The sequence below is a fragment of the Podarcis vaucheri genome (genome assembly GCF_965113315.1).
Source record: "Podarcis vaucheri genome assembly, chromosome: Z".
Lineage (NCBI taxonomy): Eukaryota > Metazoa > Chordata > Lepidosauria > Squamata > Lacertidae > Podarcis > Podarcis vaucheri.
Genome location: NC_138758.1, coordinates 31,146,929 through 31,169,342, shown reverse-complemented (window position 1 = coordinate 31,169,342; position 22,414 = coordinate 31,146,929). Strand labels below are relative to the sequence as shown.

Here is a 22,414-nt window from a genome sequence, read left to right as displayed (position 1 = left end):
TGCCTCCCGTGGGAGTGAGTTCCACAGTATAACTCTCTGCTGCATAAACAAGGACATCCCTTTATCTGTCCTGAATCTCCCAACATAATTCATTATATATTCCAATATACCTTATTTTTCCGTCTATAAGACGCTCCCATGTATAAGATGCCCCCTATTTTGGGGGACTCCGATTTAAGAAAATGGGGGGAGATGGCCCCCGTGTATAATTTTGGACATTATTTTTTAGGGGGAAAACCTAGTCTTATACACGGAAAAATACGGTATATCCCAACAATCTTCATTAGGTAGCCATGAGTTCCAGTGTTATGAGAGAGGGAGAATAACTTTCCTTTGCCCACTTTCACCATGCATGATGGATGAATGGCCTGAGTTGGCACTTTCTTGTTTTGCAGAGTATTAAGGACATAAGAGCTTGCTGACTCAGAACAAAGGAGGCCCATCTTGCCCAGTATCCTGGTGACAGACCAGATGCCCCTTATGGGAAACCTGCAAGCAGGACATGAGCACAAGAGCCCTCTCCCCTCCTGTGGGTTCCAGAAACTGGTATTCAGAAGCACTGCTGCCTCTGACCACTAAGAAAGCGCACAGCTGCCATGGCCAGTTGCCACTGACAGCCTCCTCCTCCTAGTCCAATCCTCTTTTAAATCCCTCTAGCTTGGTGCATGTACACCAAACGTAATAAATAAAAACGGACTCCCCCATTCCCCTTCCAAGGGCCTCTGTCTTGTCCTGCCTTCTGAGCAACAGTCTCTCAGATGACAGAGGAGAGGTCGCTGCCAGTCGTATGGGCGTCCTTGGCAAAAGGGACACTGATGGACATTCATCTCCCACATCTTTCAGTTCAAGGTTTGCCTGTGAGATAAGCCACTTGGATGGTTGAGGCACAGCATGCAGGATGCTGCTTCTGATTGGGGAGCAGAAGGAGGCCAGGGACGCATCTTAAAACTTGGCCAGTGAAAGACGTGCAGGCCTTGTGGCTTTCACCATCTGGAGTCCAGGAGAGGGGCTGCCCCCCCCTATTTCTAAGGCAGCAGCAAGGGAGAGATTGATACCCTGCATGCACATGTGCCCAAATTTCATTCACAGCTGCAACCAGTGATCTAAAATGGGATCAGGGATTTCCCTGGCCTCAAGGCAGACATCCCTCACAGTAACCCCACGTCCCTCAGATTGTAGCAAATAAACAGGTCACCATTTGTCTTGGGGACGCAGCAGTTAGGTGAAGGTTTGCAGTGGTGCGCCAAGGAGACCAGGACAGCAGGCAGCTCCTGCCCCTCCTTACATCCTCTGCTTACCCCCAAATGCTGTGACCATTGCATATGATGGATCAGCCTTACTATGTAAGAGGGGGAGGGGAACCCCTGGCTCAAAATTAAGCAAAGTGAGCTTTCCCCGAAAGGCAGTATTCGTGCTGATGCAGTTTCCAATAAGTCAGAACAAATGAGGGATGCAAGTCTCATCACGGCTGACACAAGCCTATGCATGTGACCACATTTGCAACCCATGTCTTGTGCAACCACAGTTCCCCACTCCCCCCCCATGGGATGGGCTGGAACAACGGTGCCCCCTCTCTCTCTCCCTCCCTCCCAGGGAGGCTGTCCCAACCCCTTCCCATCTGCACTTATATCAGCACTGCAGTCCTTGAAAGACTAGGAGACATCAAGATTTGTCAGCATGATGTCTCGGAGCATCTCTGGGCTCCTCCGCCTTGGGCTGTCTCAAGCACACAGGGCCAGAGCCCAGGTTATCTTTGTGACAACTGATTGCAGTCCGGCACTGGCTGGCCTTCACCTGGGGAGATGCTTCAGTACCAGCCACAGGCTTCAATATGTCCCCGCGGGGGGCACAGGGTAAGTCAGGATCTTAACTACCGTAAATTCTTTGCTTCCGTAGATCCCATTGGAGGAAGGGGGTGTGGATGCTAATCTCACTGAATTCAACAGGACTTGCTTCTGAGCAGACACATATAGGACTGCACCGTTAAGCCACCTTTCTAGGTCTTTGTGATGGAGTGCCTTTGCTCCAGCTGTGAGGAGGTTGTAGCAAGATGCATGAATGGCAATTTATTTGAATACAGCTATGTATGGAGCCTGGGAAAGAACAGATCCTTCCATTGGAACAACCTCATCTCTCTACTGGTCATCTTTTCTTTTCTTTTCTTTTCTTTTCTAAAAAACAAATCAACAAAACTCTCCCACCTTTCTCCCATATTGGATTCATGGTACCCACACATTCAAACTGAAAAACAGTATTAGATAGATGATAGATAGATAGGTAGATGATGATGATGATGATAGATAGATAGATAGATGATAGATAGATAGATGATAGATAGATAGATAGATAGATAGATGATAGATAGATAGATTCCATACGTTCCACTAAAGAATGATTGACTGTTCTATCACTCTAAAAATCATACCTCTGGAACGGAAATAAAGGTCTCCTAACAACTCTCAGCATTCTTAACAAACTGCAACCCCTAGAAGCCTTTGGGGGAGTCATGACTGCTTAAAATGGCATGTTGAATGCCTCTAATCTTTCTGCACAGATTGCCAGTCTTTAACCCTTCACACTTCTCTACCATTATCTCAGGCCTGCACACTTGTGATGCAACAGGCCACGTGCAGCCTGTGTGACAGCCCACCCGTGGTTTGAGAAATCTCCCTGCTTGGGGCATGCTGAACTGAGAGGGGGAGATGGTCAAGGACCCAGCAGGACAAAACACCTGGCAGCTGCATTTGGCCTGGCAGGTTAAAACTCGCCTGGGCCTGAATCCTCTCTTGCTGCCCCTTAGGCCACAGTCATACCACATTTAAAGCATGACGATACCACTTTAAACACCCATGGCTTCCCTCAAAGAATCCTAGTTTGTTAAGGGTGCTGAGAGTTGTGAGGAGGTCCCCTATTCCTCGCCCAGAGCTACAATTCTCAGAGCTCCCTTGGAAGAGGTCTCCAACAAGCCATTTATAGGTGGGGATATCATCATCATCATCATCATCATCATCATCATTGGTTGCATCAGTATTGGATGTGAAATTGTTTTCATCTAGGTAATTGCTTTGCATGTGCTTTTATTGTACTGTGAAATCCCTTTGAGATGCTTCATAGGAAGCAAATGAAAACAAGACTTAATTACCGCCACCACCGTCACCGTTGGAAGCATTTACTGCAACAATGATAATATTGATCTTCTCATGTCTGGAAGCATCCTAACTTTATTGAATGTGTGCTTCCCCCTCCCACAGATCTACTGAGAAAGTGAAGTTAAATTTTATTAACCGGGATGGAGATAAATTCTCAGTCACCGCTAAAGAAGGAGAAAGCTTGCTGGAGGTGGTGATGAATCAAAACATCGACATCGATGGCTTTGGTAAGTGATGTGACCCATTCTCTTTCTTTAGCCTTAAGTCGTTTTCCGCACCTCATGCGCACTCCCATCACCGATTTGCTAAGTGGTAACACATGGCGCTAGTAATGAGCCAGATCCATCCTGTCATTTCTTATGAAATGCTATATTCTGACGCATTTCTCCCAAAACCACCTTAGAGCCAAATTGAGAAAAAGAACAGCCTAACTGTGTTTTAAGGCAGTAACATGTATACAGCTCCAGTTACTGTTTTTATTAATTTATTTCATAAAATGTGTAAAAACAACAACACACCACCTTCAAGTCGTTTAGAAAAAAGGAGAAAGCCATAAAACATAAGTAAAACAGGTAAGGGCAACAATTTAAATCATTAAAAAAAACATCAGCAATAAACAAAAATCAGATTAGAATACACATCAATGCTCTAGATATATAAGTAGTCTTGTCCAAACAAAAATGTCACACCAAAAAGAGCACAGCAAACGTGCTTGCCTGATATCAAGTTGCAGGGAGTTCCAAAGTGTATTTGGCAGGAGCTAGATACTAGTCAGGAGAAGCAATCTAGTTGTTGTTGTTATAATCATCAATTTTATTTATTTATACCCTGCCTTTCCCCCTGAACCAGGATTAAAAGCAGCTCACAAAGATTAAAGCAAAGTAATTAACCTATAATATAATCATAAATGATGTAAAAACAAATATATTACAGTGTAGATAGGTAACAACAGCACAGCACGATTTAAAGGCCATTTCCTTAAAAGCAGTCAGTTGCTAACAGCATGCTGGAATCAAACACTATTTACTCTTCACAGCAGTCTTCTATAAATAAACTCAGTCCCCACTTTTCAGGCAAGCAGTCCATGCGTCAGGCTTTCAAAATGAGCCCCACAAATGGACGCCTCTCTTCTTACACTTTTCTCTCTTACCTTCCTGCTCTACCCCCACGTGGTTTGGGTGGGTGGGAGACTCTTGTATTGTATGGCTCTAGCCAGATGGAGCTCTGTTCTGGCCCCTCTCAAGTGTGTACCATTGCCATTCTAAGAGAGCAAGGGAGGCGTTCGTGGTGAACGCAGGCACTTCTCTCTCTGCAAGGAAACAGCACTAGTTCAGAGGGTCCAAGTGCCATGCAATGACCAACTTTGTTTTACTTCCTTTTGACTCAGACCTGAAACCCCTAATTGGACACCTCTGTAGCCATCACACATGCCACACACACACACCCACCCACCCACACACCCACACACACCCCGATACCCACACACCATACCAGTGTGTCCAACTTATTTATTCAGATAAATGAATAAAAATAATTGCACAAGCAAAACCCACAAAGCTACCCCACTAGGTAAAAGATTCCCACTTTCTCTCAAACACTATATGTGCCAATGCAAGTCTGTGTTATGTGGTCTTCCTTAGAGGCAGCAGGAGCCAGTGGTGGCACAGGGCTCAGGGTGTTGGACCAGGGCCTAGGAAAGGCCAAAGTTCAAGTCCCCACTCAGCCCAGTGGCGTAGCGTGGGTTGTCAGCACCAGGGGCAAGGCAAGTAATTTGCGCCCCCTAACCCGTGGATTTTAGCACTCGAGTCTCTTCCACTAGATTAGCGCCCCCCCAGATGTTGCGCCCGGTGTGGCCGGCCCCCCCCTGCACCCCCCACGCTATGCCACTGACTCAGCCACAAAGCTCACTTGGATAGCTCAGTTGGTTAGAACGGGGTACTGATAATGCCAAGGTTGCAGGTTTGACCCATGCATGGAACAAGTGCATATTCCTGCATTGCAGGGGGTTGGACTGGATGATTCCAGCTCTACAGTTCTTTGATTCTATGACTTTGGGCCAGTCACTGCCTCTCTGCCTGACACAGGGTTGTTGTGTGGCTTAAGTGAGGAAGGGAAAGAACCATGTATGCCACTTTGAGCTCCTGGAGAGGAGGGTGATATATAAATGCAATAACAAATAAATGAAATACAAATCTGTTGCTTTCTCTGCCGGGGTGTAAGGAAGAAGAAAATGATGTGTTGTAATAAGGCAGATCCAGCAGGTGGCAGCAAAAGCAGGTGCAAGTGATCTACAGCCTACAAACTCTTCTTTTTCAGCGATCTCAGGGAGGGAGGGAGGGACGGAGGGAGGGGGGCTATCCATTGATGATTTTAGCCAACAAACCTTATGGGATGCAGTAGCAACCATCAGCAATTGCACTTCAACTACAGTAATTTAGGGTTGGGGACACTGTTTGTGCACATTGTAATCTCCGACTGGTGACAGATTTCAGGGGTTCCAGCATTTACTCAGGGTTCTGTTTCCTTGGAATCAGGGTCAGCAGAGATAGTGGTGTCTTTAGAATATCAGACCCACCAAGTGTCCCTATTTTCCAGGGACCTCCCTGATTTACAGATGGCATCTCGGTTTATGATTTGATCCAGGAATGTCCCGCTTTTCCTTAGGACGTCCCTATTTTCACTGGAGAAATGTTGGAGGATATGGAGTTATCTGACCCCCGAGCCATCTGAAGGCAGTCTTGTATAGGGAAGTTTTTTAAATGTTTTATTATGCTTTTATATATGTTGGAAGCTGCCCAGAGTGGCTGGGGCAACTCATAAAGATGTGTGGGGTATAAATAGTAAAATTATTGTTATGGAATGGGATGTCCCTATTTTCATCGGAGAAATGTTGGAGAGTATGTGATATATGTGTGCAACACTGTAGGTTCTTGCAGCAGATGACTAAGACAAGTAGCATTGATGCTGATTCCTTTCACCCCCAAAGGGGCGTGTGAGGGGGCCTTGGCTTGCTCCACTTGCCACCTCATCTTTGAGGGCAGCACATTTCAACAGCTGGACCCCATCAGTGACGAAGAGATAGATATGCTGGACCTGGCATACGGACTTACCGAGACGTAAGTATCCATACCTTGTTTCTAGACACTGCATATTTGCATGCTGAATTGAACTGCGCAGGATTGAAACTCAAGATGGGGGCAGAATTCTGCATCCTCAGAATCGTAGTTCTAGCCTTTTAAAAAGCAACATGGAAATTCCTGTTGCCCCTTTGATTTTCTTTTAGTGCCAGGTGAAATTTTAGAAGTGGTTCCTCTCTGGGGAATATGGCAGTAAGAATACCTTTATAGCTTGTGGAACCACTGGAAGCAAAATTGCTTATGAAAAATGAGGAAGGAGAGGCAGAGAAACAGGGGGATGACCTTGGTGTTTCTTCCAACTCTACAGTTCTGTGATTCTATGAAGGTGGTAGTGAGGTTTACTGCCATGTAGGTGCACCAGTGGCGTCATTATGGCGCTCCTGCCAGTGTGTTTGCACAGTGCTGCCCCCTCCCCCATCTCAATCCTCCTACTTAGCAACAGTGATCCAGCTCCCAGGATGCCATTCTGGCAGCTCTGTTCCATCTGGTGACCTGGTTCTGGCACAAGCAACAATCACAGAATTGTTGGAAGGTATCCTGAGGATAATCTAATCTAGGGTTGCCATACATCTAGAATTTCCCGGGCATAGCTGAGATTTGGCCCTTGCAGTCAGCGTCTGGGATTTCAAATAGTTGAAATGTCCGGAAAAATCCAGACGTATGGCAACCCATGTCAGAAGTGAAGATTTCTGGCAAATTTACTTTAAAATAGCTCAAAACGTCCTCTATGGCAGAAAAAAAGATGAAAGAAAGAAAGAAAGAAAGAAAGAAGCAGCTCAACAACTTTGCCCCCCCCAAAGCGCAACAATTTTTTAGTCCGGATTTTCACTTTTTGAAATATGGCAACCCTAATCTAACCCAGCCCCTTGCATTGCAGGAATATGCAGCTGTCCCACACAGGGATTGAACCTGCAACTTTGGCATTATCAGTTCCATGCTCTAACCAAGTGAGCTAGAGATTAAGTAGTGAGATTAATGATCAGTTGAAGCTTGAGTAAATAAGCAGGTTTTCACCTGGCCCTGAAATGAAACCAAGGTTGGCACCAGGCGCATCTCAGAAGAGAGGGCATTGCACCTGCAGGGTGCCACTGTGAAGAAGGCTGTGTCTCTGGTCACCAGCCTCCTTATCTCCCATGGCAGGGAACCTACAGCAAAGCTTCCAAAGATGACCTCAGTGAAGAGTGGCAGCTTGCTGCAGTAGTATGGGTTGATGTCATTTGATTCTATTGTGTGTGTGAATTATTATATTTTATATATTTTATTTTATATATATATATATATATATATATATAGAGAGAGAGAGAGAGAGAGAGACATACATACATACATACCTAGTACATGTGACCCTACCCAGTGTCTTTGACTGGAAAAGCTGAAGAGGTTTTTTCTTACCGGTACTTGTTTCCAAATAGAGGAAAAAGCATAGGACTATCAATAACTGTAACTGTAATTTGGTTACATTGTTCAACAACAATTGAGACACATTTCATAGCTTAAAGGTAAAGGTAAAGGGACCCCTGACCATTAGGTCCAGTTGCAGACGACTCTGGGGCTGCGGCGCTCATCTCTCTTTATTGGCCGAGGGAGCCGGCGTACAGCTTCTGGGTCATGTGGCCAGCATGACCAAGCACTTCTGGTGAACCAGAGCAGCGCACGGAAATGCCATTTACCTTCCTGCCGGAGTGGTACCTATTTATCTACTTGCACTTTGATGTGCTTTCAAACGGCTAGGTTGGCAGGAGCTGGGACCGAGCAACGGGAGCTCACCCCGTCGCGAGGATTCGAACCGCCGACCTTCTGATCGGCAAGCCCTAGGCTCTGTGGTTTAACCCACAGCGCCACCTGCGTCCCATTTCCACAGCTACACATACACAAAAGCTTGCTTTTATTTGCCAAGTGTATTTTTTGTCATTTTCATACTGCAAACTACCCCATGATCCTCGGATGAATTGCAGCATATAAATTCAATAAATAAAGAATAAATAAAAGCAGCACAGCGTTGTTAAAAGCCCTTTCCTTTAAAATAAGCCAGTTCCCTAAGGCCTTTTGGAGTAAAGCAGCCTTCAGCTGTCGGGCAGAAGCACAGTGGGGAGGAGCTGCTTCCTTAGGAAGTGAGTTCCGAAGCCAGGGAGACAAGAAAGCACACACAACAAAACCAAGAGATGTCTGGGTCTGTTTTTGTCCTTTATAAGGTCTCGTCTAGGCTGCCAGGTGCGCGTGAAGAATTGGATGGATGGCCTCACGGTCCAGGTCCCCACAGATGTGTCAGACATCAGGAGAGAACTGGAAGTGGAGAAGCAAACCAAGCAATAATAGCTGACACAGTGTTCTCCTGAATGCTCTTCCTACAATGCAATCATTTCAGGCTTCATGTTTCTTGATCATTTTGCTGTTGCTTGCTTTTCCTTGTGACTTCTTGAGATGCCTTCTGTGTTTAAAACCTGCCATGTGTACTGAAGTTCGATATTTGGCATGACATACGTGGAAACTGCATAGCATGCCCCTGATACTTAAATGATAGTCCTGGGGTCCTTATGTCTCTGAACCTCATTTTGCTGGTCTGTAATACATATGACGGTGAAATGGAAGCAACTTTTTGTTAACAATGCTGGTGATTCTTACTGTGAGCAATGCGGGGAACTGCCAAACTTTATCAACTAAGGTGATGGGCATCCCAGTCTTACGGTGTACTATAATAACCCAGTTCACAGCAGCCTTCGCTCTTTGACTAATCACAGAAACCCTGCATCTGTTGCAGGAGGGACCAATAGATTGTTTCACTCAAAACCAACTTATATAAATATAATTTTAAAAGCTGGTGAGCTTTAGAAACCTTTCTGCTGCTTGTATCTGTGATTAATCCTCCTCTTTAATAACTGTTTGTTTCTTCATTGTGTGATTTTCATAGTATAGTTAATATGTTTTAGATTGTTGTTCGATGCATTTTCCGTTTATGGTTGGCCACCTTGCGCAATTTTCTTTTGGGAAGGTGGGATATAAATATTCTTAATAAGTAAACATCAAAATGCGGGTTTGACTGTGAAAATTATTACAGTATTTCACTACAAAGACTAACAGCTTTTTATTATTTGCTTGTTTGATTAGATATTCATATTTTTTGGATATGCTTTTCTGATAGGATTCCGTATCAACAAAATATAAACAAAAATGATACAATAAAGAAAAATCTTTGAAATACAAACAAATTGTTTTTTTTAGATTTTAGATATCAAAGAATAAACCAAACAACAACATAAAACAATTCTATCCTCTCCTTCCGAGGTTCCTTTATCCTCTCTTTCCCCTGCATTTTCTAAGTTTACCTCATCTATCACAACAACTTTTATATACTTTATTTATTTCTTACTCTGCTGGAAGTCTTATCATCCTGCTCGGTAAATTGTTTGCTTATAATACATTTCCATATATTCCATTAAAAATATCCAGTCCTCTTTATATATTTAGTCATTTTGGTTTCTTATTCTAGTAGTCATCCTTGCTAGCTCTGCATATTCTAACAGTTTAATGTGTCATTCTTCTATCATTGGTACTTTATCTGTTTTCCATTTTTGCATTAATAGTACACGGGCAGCCGTTGTTGCACATAGAAACAGATTTCCCTCTTTTTTGGAGACTTCTGTTGTTATTAACCCTAAGAGCAATGCTTCTGGATTTTTGGGAAAGGATTTTTAAAATGGTTTTTTTTCGTTCAGTATAAATCATTTTTCAATAATTTTTAGTTATGCTACACAATCACTACCTAGCAGTGATAATTGCATTCTACTCCGAATTTGCAGAGCTTTTTTTATTTCTTTCCAAACCCATACATAGTTATCACTAAATGGTATTATGATTATTCACCATTAACCATATTTCCCAGGTATTTTACTTTCTTTTCACTCTTTATATAATTTCGTTGGCCCACTCTTATACCCCTTATTTTTTTTATTCCTTATATTTTGTGTCAATACCTCCAAAATCAAAATAAACAATAATAGGGACAATGGACACCCTTGTCTAGTTCCTTTCATGACTCCACCTCTCAGAAATAATGTTATTTACAATAATATTTGCTCGTTGTTCAGTACATATTGCTTCTATAGCCCTTAAAAATGTTTTCCCCAAATCCATTTCCCTCAGAACTCTCTTCATAAATAGCCAAGACATGTTGTCAAATGCTTTCTCCACGTCCAGAAATATCAATGCTGCTTGTTTTTCATTATGCACTTCTAGGTATTCTATTATGCTTATTATATTTTTAACATTAACTTTTATCTGTCTGCTGGGAAGAAAGCCTGCTTGGTCCTTATGTATTATATCACTCATAGTTCTTTTAAGTCTATTTGCTGACACTGCTGCGAATAATTTATAATCGCAGTTTAGTACTGAGATCGGACGAAATCTTTTGGGATTTGTCATGTCGTCATCTTGTTTTGGTAGAAAGGTGATATAAGCCTCATTCCAAGTCTCTGGAGCTTGTCCTGTTTCTAGCACTTTGGACAGCTATGGACAGCTAACTTGTTCTGGAATTTTTTGTAGTAGTCCACCATCTGGCCCTGGGGCTTTACCCAGTTTTCCCTGACTTATCACCTGATGTAATTCCAATTTCAAATCATTGAAACTGGACTATTTAGTTGCTCTATACTTTCTATTGAAGTGTTGCCCAGCTTACTTTCCTCTATATACCGTAGTTCTCTATTTGTTTGAGATCTTATTTTTCTTTCTTATACAAATCTGTGTAAAACCTTACAAATTCCCGTCTTATTTCTTTTGGGTCATTGATTACTCTTGGTCTACTCTCTTTGTTAAATTGCCAAGCCAGCAACTTTCCCGGTTTATTTGCAAATTCAAAGTTATTTTGTTTTATAATCTTAAGACCACCAGCCTTTTATTATTTGTTTGCTTGCTTAACTATATATTTTACTACATTTACATTTTATCTGTCCTAAATCTTCCCACATTCAGCTTTATTGGATGTTCCGAAGTTCTGGTGTTATGAGAGATGGAGAACAACTCTCTCTCTCCACTTTCTCCAAGCCATGCACCGTTTTATAAACATATGGCCATCTGTCCTGGATGCTTTAGCTGAGATTCCTGCATTGCAGGGGGTTGGACTAGATGATCCTTGGGGGTCCCTTCCAACTCTTTGATTCTGTCATGTCGCCTCTCACTCACCTTTTCTCTAAACTAAAAACCTTTATTCACCTTTTCTCTAAACTAAACTAAAACGTCCCAAAATTGATTTGTGTAATGGCGTTATGATATTGGTAGCTTTATTTTCAATTCCTTTCCGAATGGAATTTGCCTTTTTCACGAACACCATGCACTGCATCGACATCTTCATCAAGCTCTCTGCAATGACCCCAAATTATTACTCCGTCATCTTCAGTTTAGTCCCATGAACATGTATATGAAATTAAGATTTTTCTTCTTTGCATTGAATTCTATTTGCTATTTTACTGCGTATTCATTCATTTCCTTTTTTAACCAGGGCTTTGGATTTTGACTGTGGCCTTTCGGCATGGGTGGGATATTTTAATGCAGTTTATGCATGTTTGCATATGTATGTGCTTGTTTTCTGTTTATTGTGACTCGTCTCAAGTTGCTGTGGCAAAAAAGAAACTAATACATTTAATAAGTAATAATGCTATCAATTTGGGAGGACCTCCCCAAACCCTAGAAATTATTGAATGGTAGGATTTTAATTGGGATATGGATAAAAGTACAAGCTGCAGAGCTGTGCCAGACATGGAATACCTGGGCTGGTTTATGTAAACCAGTCTGGCTGGCCCAGTGAAGAACAAATCTGTTAACATGACAAAAGGTGTTGATGGGCCATTTGAGAGTAATTCTTTGCCCTGGGGAGACAGATGTTGCCAAGGTGTGTGTTTGAAGGGACAGGAAAAGAAAGTTTTTGAGGAAGAAAACACTTCGGGAAGAAGAAGGAAGAGAAAAGACCGGGATCCATCTTGGGCAGGTTGGCTGAAGGCTGACTGAGAGAGATGCCTTTGGACTCCAGGGCTGCAATGCTGTGGAAGACAAGGGAACAAGCCCCTCTTGAGATGACAATGCAGTAAGATCTGGACTCCCTCCATGCAGCCTGAAGGTGTAAATAGGTGACTAAACCATATTTTTTAAAGCTATGACAGTCTCCATCGTGTCTCAAGTCCCCAAAGAACCACAGACCCTGGCTGAGTGCCCAGAACCCCAAGGGGCTTTTTCTACCGCTCAGCAGAGAGAGGGGGTGGCACCCAACTTTTGTAATCTTGATTTTTAAACCCTTTTTTGGGTGGGGGAGGGCACAGGGCACCACTGACCTCAGGATCTAAAGAATTGGGGAATGGAACAATGCGACAAGCACAGGATTCTTGCAAAGCCCCATGAGGACTTTGAAAACCCCGAATATGAGTGGTGTATTAAGCATCTGGAGCAAATCTAGTTTCCGCCTCCTGGACATGATCCCTCCACCACTTTTAGTAAACATGTGAGAATAAGGCTCCCTAAATTATTTGTTGTTCTTTAATAATATGACAACAGTTTGATGGTTCATGTGCAGCTGAGAGGGGCAGGGGACATTCGGACCCTGCCAAAACTCCTTGTTTGGGCTGAAGTCAGGATGACTTTTGAGCCAGTTTGATATCTTTCTAGATTCTTGGAATACATATTTAAAATTTTCCTTCCAAAGAAAACTTAACTTTTCATTCTGTTTACTCCTATCTTGAAAACGGGGATTTGGAACATTTAGATAAGGAGATTCTTTCCCACTGTCGAGAATCTTCACTGCCCTCTTCAATACTGTGAATTGCTCCTGAAACATTTTAATGGCCCAAGAGCCTGTTAAATATTAAGAACAAACCAGGAAAAATATATATGATATCCCACATGTAATCAGGAAACCAAAGGTGTTGTGGGGGGATGCACTTTTTGAACAGTGCAAAACACCCTAGGAACAGCTATACGTGGAATCATATAATTGTAGAGGTGGAAGGGACCCCAAAGGGCCACGTTTGTAGGTGTATGTTAGCAATCAAGCATACAAAAGAGGTTTTGCATGGAGAGGTATTGGAGTGGCGACTGGTGAACTATAAAAGGGAACCAGGCAGTGTTCCAGCCAAAGAGAGCCACTCTGAAGTCTTGATTTCAATGGGAAAGAGTTAAGTGTGTTCTGATCTGTCCATGAAATCAGCCAGTGTTAATATGGTCTGGATTGTTGGGTTGCCTGCACACAGACCACCCTGCCCACACACTTGAGATCTGCATCGAAGGCCCTCTTGGTGTGCCCACCCCCTAGGACAGTGCGGTGAGTGGCCTTTTCCCTATAGCTTTGGAATGCCATCCCTGTAGACCAGTGGTTCCGAAGTGGGGGGTGCCACCCCGTGCAGGGCGGTGGGAATCGCTATGGGGGACACTAAGAGGCAAGGGGGTAGCATAGGTCGTTGTTACCCCTGCACCTCTTTAGACCTCCAGCCCTCCTAATTGCAAAAACATGAAGTGAGTAGGATTCTTTCTACCGCAACAATTCCTCTGTGGTCTCTAACAAATAAAATGTGTGTTAAAAGCCAGCAACCTTTAGTAAGCAGTGGACAAAAACGAGTAGGCAGTTTCGACAAATAAAGCTGTGCTTCTTTTATTAAATATTTTACAACCATAGCTTAGAAATCTAGAAGGAAACAATCTCTTTATCAGCTTTTATGTGCAAGAGAAATTGACAACAAAGAGCTTAAACTTGTACTCACAGAACAAACAAGCACAACGGGACACGACACGAACAACAGCAACATTATTTTTTTTAAATGATCACGTATCAGCAGGAAAAATCTATTTCTTCCAGTTTAAAGATAAGGACAGTGATTTCCACTGACTAAGGGAAGAGAGATCTTCTACTTACTTTTAGGTTCAATGAAAAATGCTCAAGAGCAGACCACAGACACAATTAAAGCTTCTTAAACCGGCAGTTAAAGCGAATAAACACTGTTTAAAGAAGTGGCCCAGCTTTCTTTTCTACATGTCCCACTCGGAAAACCTTCTATAATGTTTGAACGAAACCTTGCTTCAAAAAATCTCTATCACATACTCTTTCTGTCCCCTAAGCAAGGATGGCTCTCTTCTTTCACAGAAAGATGTGGTTCAGCTAGCAGTTGATGTATTCCTTGGTGGCCAGATCTGCTGTCCCTGTGGATGAGCCAGCACTGGCAGCCGGCCAGACAGCATTTTCCAGTGCACACAGGATCACATGATTTCACTTGGGGGTAGCCATCCATGCACTTCCCTTGGCAATGCTTGGGCTCAGACTATTCTTTTGTTTTTCCCTCCTGAAATCAGTGCAGGCTGCTCTTTGCACCAGGGTCAGCGCTACCCACAGCACAGTATGCCTAGTTTTTAAAAAACGCCCTAAGGTATTGCCAGACCTATTTGCCACCTGTTAAAATTTCATTTCAGATTGCCCTTCCTCTGTTCCTTCTGCCCATTTTACTCTACATACAAACTTCCTTCTATGCTGGACTATGTGAAAATACAACCAAATCAGTTTTGATTTATATAGCTTTCCATGGCTCAGAAGGAGCCCAATACTTTAAAGAACACCTTCCTCCCACACATGCCTGCCAAGATCCTGAGGTCAGCATAAGAGCCCCTTCTCTGTGTACCCCACCAGCAGCTGTCCAGAGAGCAGCTGTCCAGAAAACAGGCCTTTTCAGTAGGCCTATCTATGGAAATCTCTCCCTAGGGAGACACACCTGGCACTGACATCAGGGGTGTAGCAAAGGGGGTGCAGTAGGTGTGGTCTGCCCCGGGTGTCCCCACTGAGGGGGTGACAAAATGGTGGGCGGCACTCACTGCAGGGCCTGCAGAGTGCCCAGGCCATGCGTCTCTCCTGGGAGTGATGCCGTGGCCTGAGCACCTACAGCCTCCGTGCTGCCCCAAACAGTCTGCCTGCTACCTGCTCCTCAGCTGTAGGGTGGCTGAGTGGGAGGAGACAGACTCCTTGGAGGCCCCACGGTGTCCCTGTGGCCAGCTGGCTCCGCCCCCGTGGATGACTGGCTCCGCCCCTGGGCGCAGCACACACGTCGCCCCAGGAGCCTGATCGGCTTGCTCCACCGCTGACTGACATTGATATTTTTTTCCTCCAGGCAAAGATGTTCCTTTCCCCCCAGTTATCTGGGAAGCACCCCCTTCTTTGGTGGCTTTTTTCTTGTGGTCAGACCTATGTTGGAGGGAGAGGGATTGTTTTCATGGTCTGATTACCTTGTGTTGTGTATCTGTTTTAAACTATTAGTACTGCATATTATTTTTGTTGCTGTTAGTTGTAAGACATTTTAAGACCTTTGTGCAAAATGACTAGTAAGTTCAAATAAATAATAATAACAACAACGACCAGTAACTTTGATGCATCAAAACACAGCTGGGGAGGGAGGGACCTTGAGACAGGACCTCATGAAGTAGCCAGAGTTGTAGAAAGTTGTAAATGACCCCAGCGTCCCTTATAAAGAAATCCGCCGAAGAAATTTTCAAGTTGGCGGTGCTGACAAGGGGAGATTTGGAGGTTACCATCTTTTTCTGTGTATATGACTAGGTTTTCTTCCTTTAAAATAATGTCACAAATTAGGGGGCATCTTATACATGGATACATCTCCCCCCATTTTCTTAAATCTGAGTCCTCCAAAATAGGGGGCGTCTTATACATGGGAGCGTCTTACAGATGGAAAAATACGGTAAGTGAAAACCCTGTGGATAAAAGGAGGGCTATTCTGAGACATCTGTCCATTCTTTCAAAAGAACATTGCAAGAAAGAAATAATGTTCACATGAAGCACATGAGTCAAGGCAAGATGAAATGGGGATGGCATAAGTATGATCAACAAGCCACACGAAGCCTGCCAAGCCTGGGATACCTTGAGAGCTTCAGTAGGTCTTCCCTAAGAAGAAAGCAGCCAGTTGACCAAACCAAACTCAGCAGACCAGTAGCTTTCTTGCTTTGTCCCATACTTGGCCACATCACATAACTATTTCCACACGGCCTTGGGCGTCATGCCCAAGTTAAACACACAAACAATGAGAATTCAGAAATGAAGGGGGGGGGAATGAAATGAAATGTTTTTCTTTCGAGTTTCACCTAACAAAGTGATGAAAAGCAAAACAAAAAACAGCCAGGATTTCTTTTTGTTGTACTTTTTTTCCAATGTAATTGAAAGGGTCTCCTCAGCGTCCTTGTAGGCTTGCCATGACGTTTGCATGGAGCTGAAACAACAACAACAAAAATCCTTTTGAGTGACTCTGCTCCTGTCTGCTCACCCCTCTGTGCAAACTGGCATCTTCAGCAGAAAGCAGCAGGATGAAGCTTTGCATGTGTGGAGTACGGCTTCATGTTAGCAGCCATCTGTTCCCGTCTTTTCTTCTGGGCAGGGAAAACACACACACACAGAGGCCAAGGGAAAAGCTACAAATGACCACACTGACAGCCACTTGACACCAGCCCATGAAAACGAATATCTTCACATCTCAGCTAAGCATTTTAGAGGCACTTTCACAGGACTATCCTCCCTATGCGGAAAGAAAGCACAAAAATGCGCAAGGTGCAGGTGCTCTGCTCCTAGACAATGGTTTCTTCTGGAAACATTCGACCGCTGTGCTTCTTGGGCGGGGCGCTGGGGCGGGGCTGGCTTCTAAGCCACTCTGCCCTGTTCCGCAGAAGCTCACTCTCCACCGATTCTGCTCTCATCATGCAGTATTCCTTAGAGCTTTCCTGGTTGAAGTACTCCCGGACGGTGTTGCGGATGGAGGTCGGGAGAAAGACGCGGAGGTTTTGGCCGAATGTGCTCCGCTGGACCCTGGTGTGCCACCCTTCCTGCTCAGCTGGGTCCCCTGGGACTTCCACGAGGGGAACACTTTCAGGGATCTCCACCTGGGGTGACTGGCTCACTGATTCATGGTGGTATCTCCTTGAGGCAGACTGGAGAACCAAAGGAGTGTTTTGCCCGTAGAACACTGTCTGCGGAATATGAATTTTCATGCTCTGCAGATTCTTGGCTGTCTCCTCCTTGTTTTGCCCTACAGGAGATGCTGTTGGATAGCTCGTTTTAGGTGCCATGAATACGGTTATCTTGGTGCGCTTCAGGCTTTCTTGGCCATGATGCGAAGCTTTGGGACGACTGATCTCAATGTGCTTCACAGATTTCTCCCTTTGCACTTGCGGTGCTGGCAGAGAAGGGCTCTCGGTATTAGGGAAATGACCTCTGAAGTCTGTCTTCACAGGAGTGCGTCCGAACATCTCAGCAGCTCCTGCATCTTTCCGCTCTTCGTCCCAGTTGTCCTCGTGAAACGGGCTACCTACGGGTATGAAGACCCTCGATGACACTCTGCTGCTGCAGCTTGGCTCTTGGTCATCCACCTGTCTCCCGCAGCAAGCGCCCACATTGCAAGGGCCCAGTGGCAATGGGGAGGTCAAGGGCTTGTGCCACTCCTTCAAGGATCTCTCTGTCATCTTAGGGGACAAGCCGTGGTGCTTGGTAGACGTCTCAAATGTGAATGACGGGGTGGAGGCGTCAGTGGGGCTGAAGGTAGATGACTCGGAGCAGTACGAGAAAGCACTCTCCAAGGAGCTCAGCGAGGAGGCAGATGTGGTGGTTGATGAAAGGCTGGAGAAGCTAGACGTGTTAGACAGGCACGACTTCAGAGGGTCAAGCTTCTTGGGCATGCTGGTGCTTGGGTAGGCCCCCCAGAAATTCTGCTTTCCTTTGCTCGGACCAGGGTTCAGCCCTTCATCTATGATCTTCTGGCTCTCCATCTGCAGTTGCTGGAGCCTGCGGACGTAATCACTGTGGCTGTGCATGATGGTGGCATCACAACTGGATTGCCGGGCCACTGGCTCGTGGTCCTCAACAGAAAGTTGAGAGCTCAGGCAAACGCTGGGCTCCGAAGAGCACCGATTCCTTGAGGGCCCCAGTGAGCAGACTGGGCAGTGTGAGCAAAAGGATCCCTGCTCTCTCAGGAAGTCGCAGCAGTTGGAACTGGCGTGCCCAGCTTTGCTCTGATAGCAGGCAGTGATCTCGCTAAACAAATCCCAGTCCTCTTGATCCTCATTGAGCATCAGTCCATCAAATGGGCTGAAGAGGCCCTCACCGCCTGCTTCCCGCACATAATGCTGATTTGCCCTTCCTTGGTAGGAGGGAACACTTTCCATCTCATCTGAGGAATCATTGAGCTGGCCTGTGGGGATAAGAGGAAGCCACATCAAGATAAATGTGCATCTGCTGTGCTCCTCAGGAATGCAAAGTGTGTGTGTGTGTGGTTTTTATTTCCAGCGCCAACACACAAGTGTCAAAATGCCAGCCCTATTTTAACCCCATTTAATTTGGATTTCAACCCCATTTTAATTTGGATTTGAGGAAAATTCAGTACAGTGGTGCCCCGCAAGACGAATGCCTCGCAAGACGAAAAACCCGCTAGACGAAAGAGTTTTCCGTTTTTCGATGCGCTTCACAAGACAAATTTCCCTATGGACTTGCTTCGCAAGACGAAAACGTCTTGTGAGTCTTGCGATTTTTTTCGCTCCCCCCTTTTTCTAAGCCGCTAAGCCGCTAATAGCCTTTTAGCTGCTAAGCCACTAGGCCTTTAATAGCCGCTAAACTGCTAAACCGCTAATAGCGCTAATCCGCTAAGCCGCTAATAGGGTTGCTCCGCAAGACGAAAAAAACGCTAGACGAAGAGACTCGCAGAACAGATTCTTTTCGTCTTGCGAGGCACCACTGTAAAGAAAACCTGTTGCCAACAACCCATTTATAATATCTCAGCTGTCCACAGTATTAAGAGCCCATCTGGGAGCACCTAATAACACAAAAAACAGCCCTGTTGGATCAGGCCAAATGACCCATCCAGTCCAGCATCCTGTTCTTACAGTGGCCAGCAGATGGGAAACCCACAAGCAGAAGAGCCCTCTCCCCACACCTTGTGGTTTCCAGCAACTGGTATTCAGAAGCATTTACTGCCTCCGGTTGTGGCAGCAGAGCATAGCCATCATGGCAGGTTGCCATCGATAACCTTGTCCTCCATGAATCCCCCTTCCTTAGGTCCACTGAAATAAATGGGACAAGTTAGGTTTTTTTGGGAGGTGGGGATTAATGGGAAAATCAGCTCTGCCACAGCTTGGTGCCCTTCTCCTTCTCTCTCTTTTCTCCACCAATCTAGATGGGTTTAAAAAGGATTTGACAAAGTCGTGGAGGATAGAGCCATCAATGGCTACTAGCCACAATGGCTATATTCTGCCTCTACAGTGCCTCAGGTCCTGCTTGCTGGTTTCCCACAGGCACCTGGCTGGCCACTGTGAGAACAGGTTGCTGGAGTGACTGGAGGAATCCTGTGGGCATAGCCAGTCAGGTGATTCTTTCTACTTTGAAATCCCCGGCCCCTTTCTATTCCATTTTGGGATGTAATCCATCATTAGCATGCTGAAAAGGCGGGGATATTAAATGAACAGATATGTATCTCAGCCATGGTCTTACCTAGGAAGGCACCCGCACTCTTGGACTTCTCTTTCTCTGACTGTTGGAACAGTGTAGCAATGTCTCCTCCAAAAATTTCAGCTGAATTTTCAATCAGGAACTGCACCAGCCTGGCCACCTGTATGAAAGGGAGCAGTTGCCAAGGTAATATCTATTACTCTATGATTCTATTAAGTGGAGGACACCAGCTCTGGATGCTGTTCATGTGGCTAATTCCAACAACATGGTACTTGTCTGTTAGTTATTATGTATAATTATTCCAGTCTCTATTCTACTGTGCGATTAAGAGCTGAAGCACACAATCAGCAAACAAACCCATTTTGTCTCTGTGCAGGGGAAATTTGCATTAGATGTGGACAGAGGAGCAGCAGGAACATTTTGGTGTCTAAGGGCTTGTCCACATTTTCGCTTGTCCTGTGCCTGGAAAACACAGCCCCAAGTGGTTTTTCATTTGTCCTGCCACTTCCCCTTGGAAAACCCACTGCTTACTGCCAAATCAGAACAATCATCAATCTGCAGAAATGCTTTTTGATGTTTGTTCTGATTCAGCGGTAAGGAGCAGGTTTTCCTGGGGGAAAGTGGCAGGACAAGTGGAAGTGTGGATGAGCCAGGAGACAAAGGACAAGACTGCTTTGCTTGGTGGAACTGGCACTGTTACAGGTGCCACGTAATACCCACTCTGCATTGGTAAGAACTCAAATCTTTTAGTGTGGCAGCACCCGCACTTTGGAACTCCCTGCCTATTGGCATCAGGCAGGTGCCTTCACTGTTCTGTTTTCAGCACCTGCTAAAATCTTTCTTGTTTAGACAAGCTTAGACATTTAGAAAGCGGGTGTCTATTGTAATTTTAACTTCCTGAAAGTTTTAAATTGTTGATGCCACTTTTTCTTATTGATAATTTTATTGATTTATCTTTTCTTTGTAACCCGTTCTGAGGTTTTCATTTTTTTAAATAATCAAGTGCTGTATAAATTATATGAATAAGATATACGAATGAGACCAGCAGTGAATCTTATACATTAACACTAGGACTGGGACATTGTGCCTGAGGGCATGAGGCTTGCTTAGGGCATGCAGCAGGACAAGATCTGTGCTATATCCAGCTCTGCCCTTTTACACTCACCCAAACCCACTTAGTTTTATTTATTTCATAAAATTTATATACTGCTTGATCGTCAAAAACCTCAAAGCGGTTTACTGAAAGAATAAACAGTAAGATTATTAGTAAAACAATTAAAAGATTCAGAAAATCCAGACCAGCAAACAACTAAAAACACATCAGCATTCTAAATATTTGGGTAAAGGTAAAGGTACCCCTGACCGTTAGGTCCAGTCTCAGGTGACTCTGGGGTTGTGTGCTCATCTTGCTCTATAGGCCAAGGGAGCCTGTGTCTGTCCGCAGACAGCTTCTGGGTCATGGGGCCAGCATGACTAAGCCGCTTCTGGCGAACCAGAACAGCACACAGAAACGCCATTTACCTTCCTGCTGGAACCTTACCTTCCGACTGGCAAGCCCTAGGCTCTGTGGTTTAGACCACAGAGCCGCCCGCATCCCAAATATCTGACTAGGCTTGCCTAAATGAAAATGTTTTTAGCAGGCACCAAAAAGAGTGCAGTGAGGGCGCCTGACTGATGTCAATAGGCAGGGAGTTCTGAAGTGCAGGTGCTACCACATTAAAAGATTGAATTCTTACAAATATGGAACAAGTATTATGTAGCACCTGTAACAGAGCCGGTTCCGCAGATTGAAGTGGTCAAAGTGGGCATGTATGGGGTGATCTCACAGGTAAACTGATCCTAAGCACCTTTATATACAGTAACACCTTGAACCTGGCCCTGCAGCAAATCGACAATCAGTGTGCATCTCTGAGCAGAGATGTTATATGCTGACAAGCTATCACTCCTGTCAGCAATTGTGCTACAGCATTCTGCAAAGGGAAGTCCCACATAGAGTGCATTGCAGTAATCCAGTTTTGAAGTAACCAGTGCATGAGCTACTGTGGTCAGTACTGTCATACCATATCACAAATATCCTCTGGACATGATGACCAAAGCAATTTGGGCCAGGGTTAGCATCATGCAACTGCTAGCTCTGTGTTCCAGCTCTGAGAAAAGAGACTACAAACTTAACAAGGATTTGGGAAGTCTAATCAGAGTTCAGAGTGTCTGAGCCAAAGGGAAAAGCCAACGAAAGGGATGTGGGTAAAAACCCAGAAGCAGAGAAGGCTGTTACCTTCTTTGTGGATTTGCTTTCCTCCTCAGGACATGTTGGACTGGGAAGCCACAGCATGTTGGGGGCGATGCAGAGGGCCAAGTTGTAGGCGTTCATTTGATTCTCTGTCGAATTTTGCGCAATGTGATGTAAAACTCCAAATAGGTGTCTGAGCAAAATGAGGTTTGCTTCTGGGAGCTGATTCACTAAGCTGCAAAAAAAGGAAGAGAAACGAGAATGAAGAACATCAGCTCAGACCACAGGCAAAAAGGGCAAATCGGCTCCCTGAAGGAGGGTCCACATCTGATGGGATTTTCGTGGCATAGTAACTACTACTCTGCACAGCCAAAACACACCCTAAATGTACTTGAGCCTCAAATTTGCACATCAACTGAGAAAGGAAAAGCAAGCATTCAACATT

The 22,414-nt window shown here is 44.7% G+C and overlaps 2 protein-coding genes across 13 annotated transcripts in view; one reads left to right on the top strand and one right to left on the bottom strand.

The window, feature by feature from the left end:
* The first annotated feature begins 1,631 nt into the window (after nt 1–1,631).
* Nucleotides 1,632–9,498, top strand: LOC309523976 (adrenodoxin-like). The gene is made up of 4 exons (XM_082208295.1): nt 1,632–1,853; nt 3,252–3,376; nt 6,136–6,265; nt 8,479–9,498. The coding sequence occupies exons 1-4, from the start codon at nt 1,678–1,680 to the stop codon at nt 8,597–8,599; spliced, it is 552 nt and encodes a 183-aa protein (XP_082064421.1). The 5' UTR covers nt 1,632–1,677; the 3' UTR covers nt 8,600–9,498.
* A 4,389-nt stretch (nt 9,499–13,887) lies between these two features.
* The window catches only part of LOC309523944 (rho GTPase-activating protein 20-like), an 89,077-nt gene continuing 80,550 nt past the window's right edge, over nt 13,888–22,414 (bottom strand). For all 12 annotated transcript variants that reach the window (XM_082208227.1, XM_082208221.1, XM_082208231.1 and 9 more), the window contains 3 exons: nt 22,015–22,204; nt 19,782–19,899; nt 13,888–18,489 (listed from right to left, as the gene is read on the bottom strand). In XM_082208227.1, coding sequence (XP_082064353.1) covers nt 16,874–18,489; nt 19,782–19,899; nt 22,015–22,204 — 1,924 coding nt within the window. In that variant the 3' untranslated portion in view covers nt 13,888–16,873. The remainder of the gene's footprint in view (nt 18,490–19,781; nt 19,900–22,014; nt 22,205–22,414) is intronic.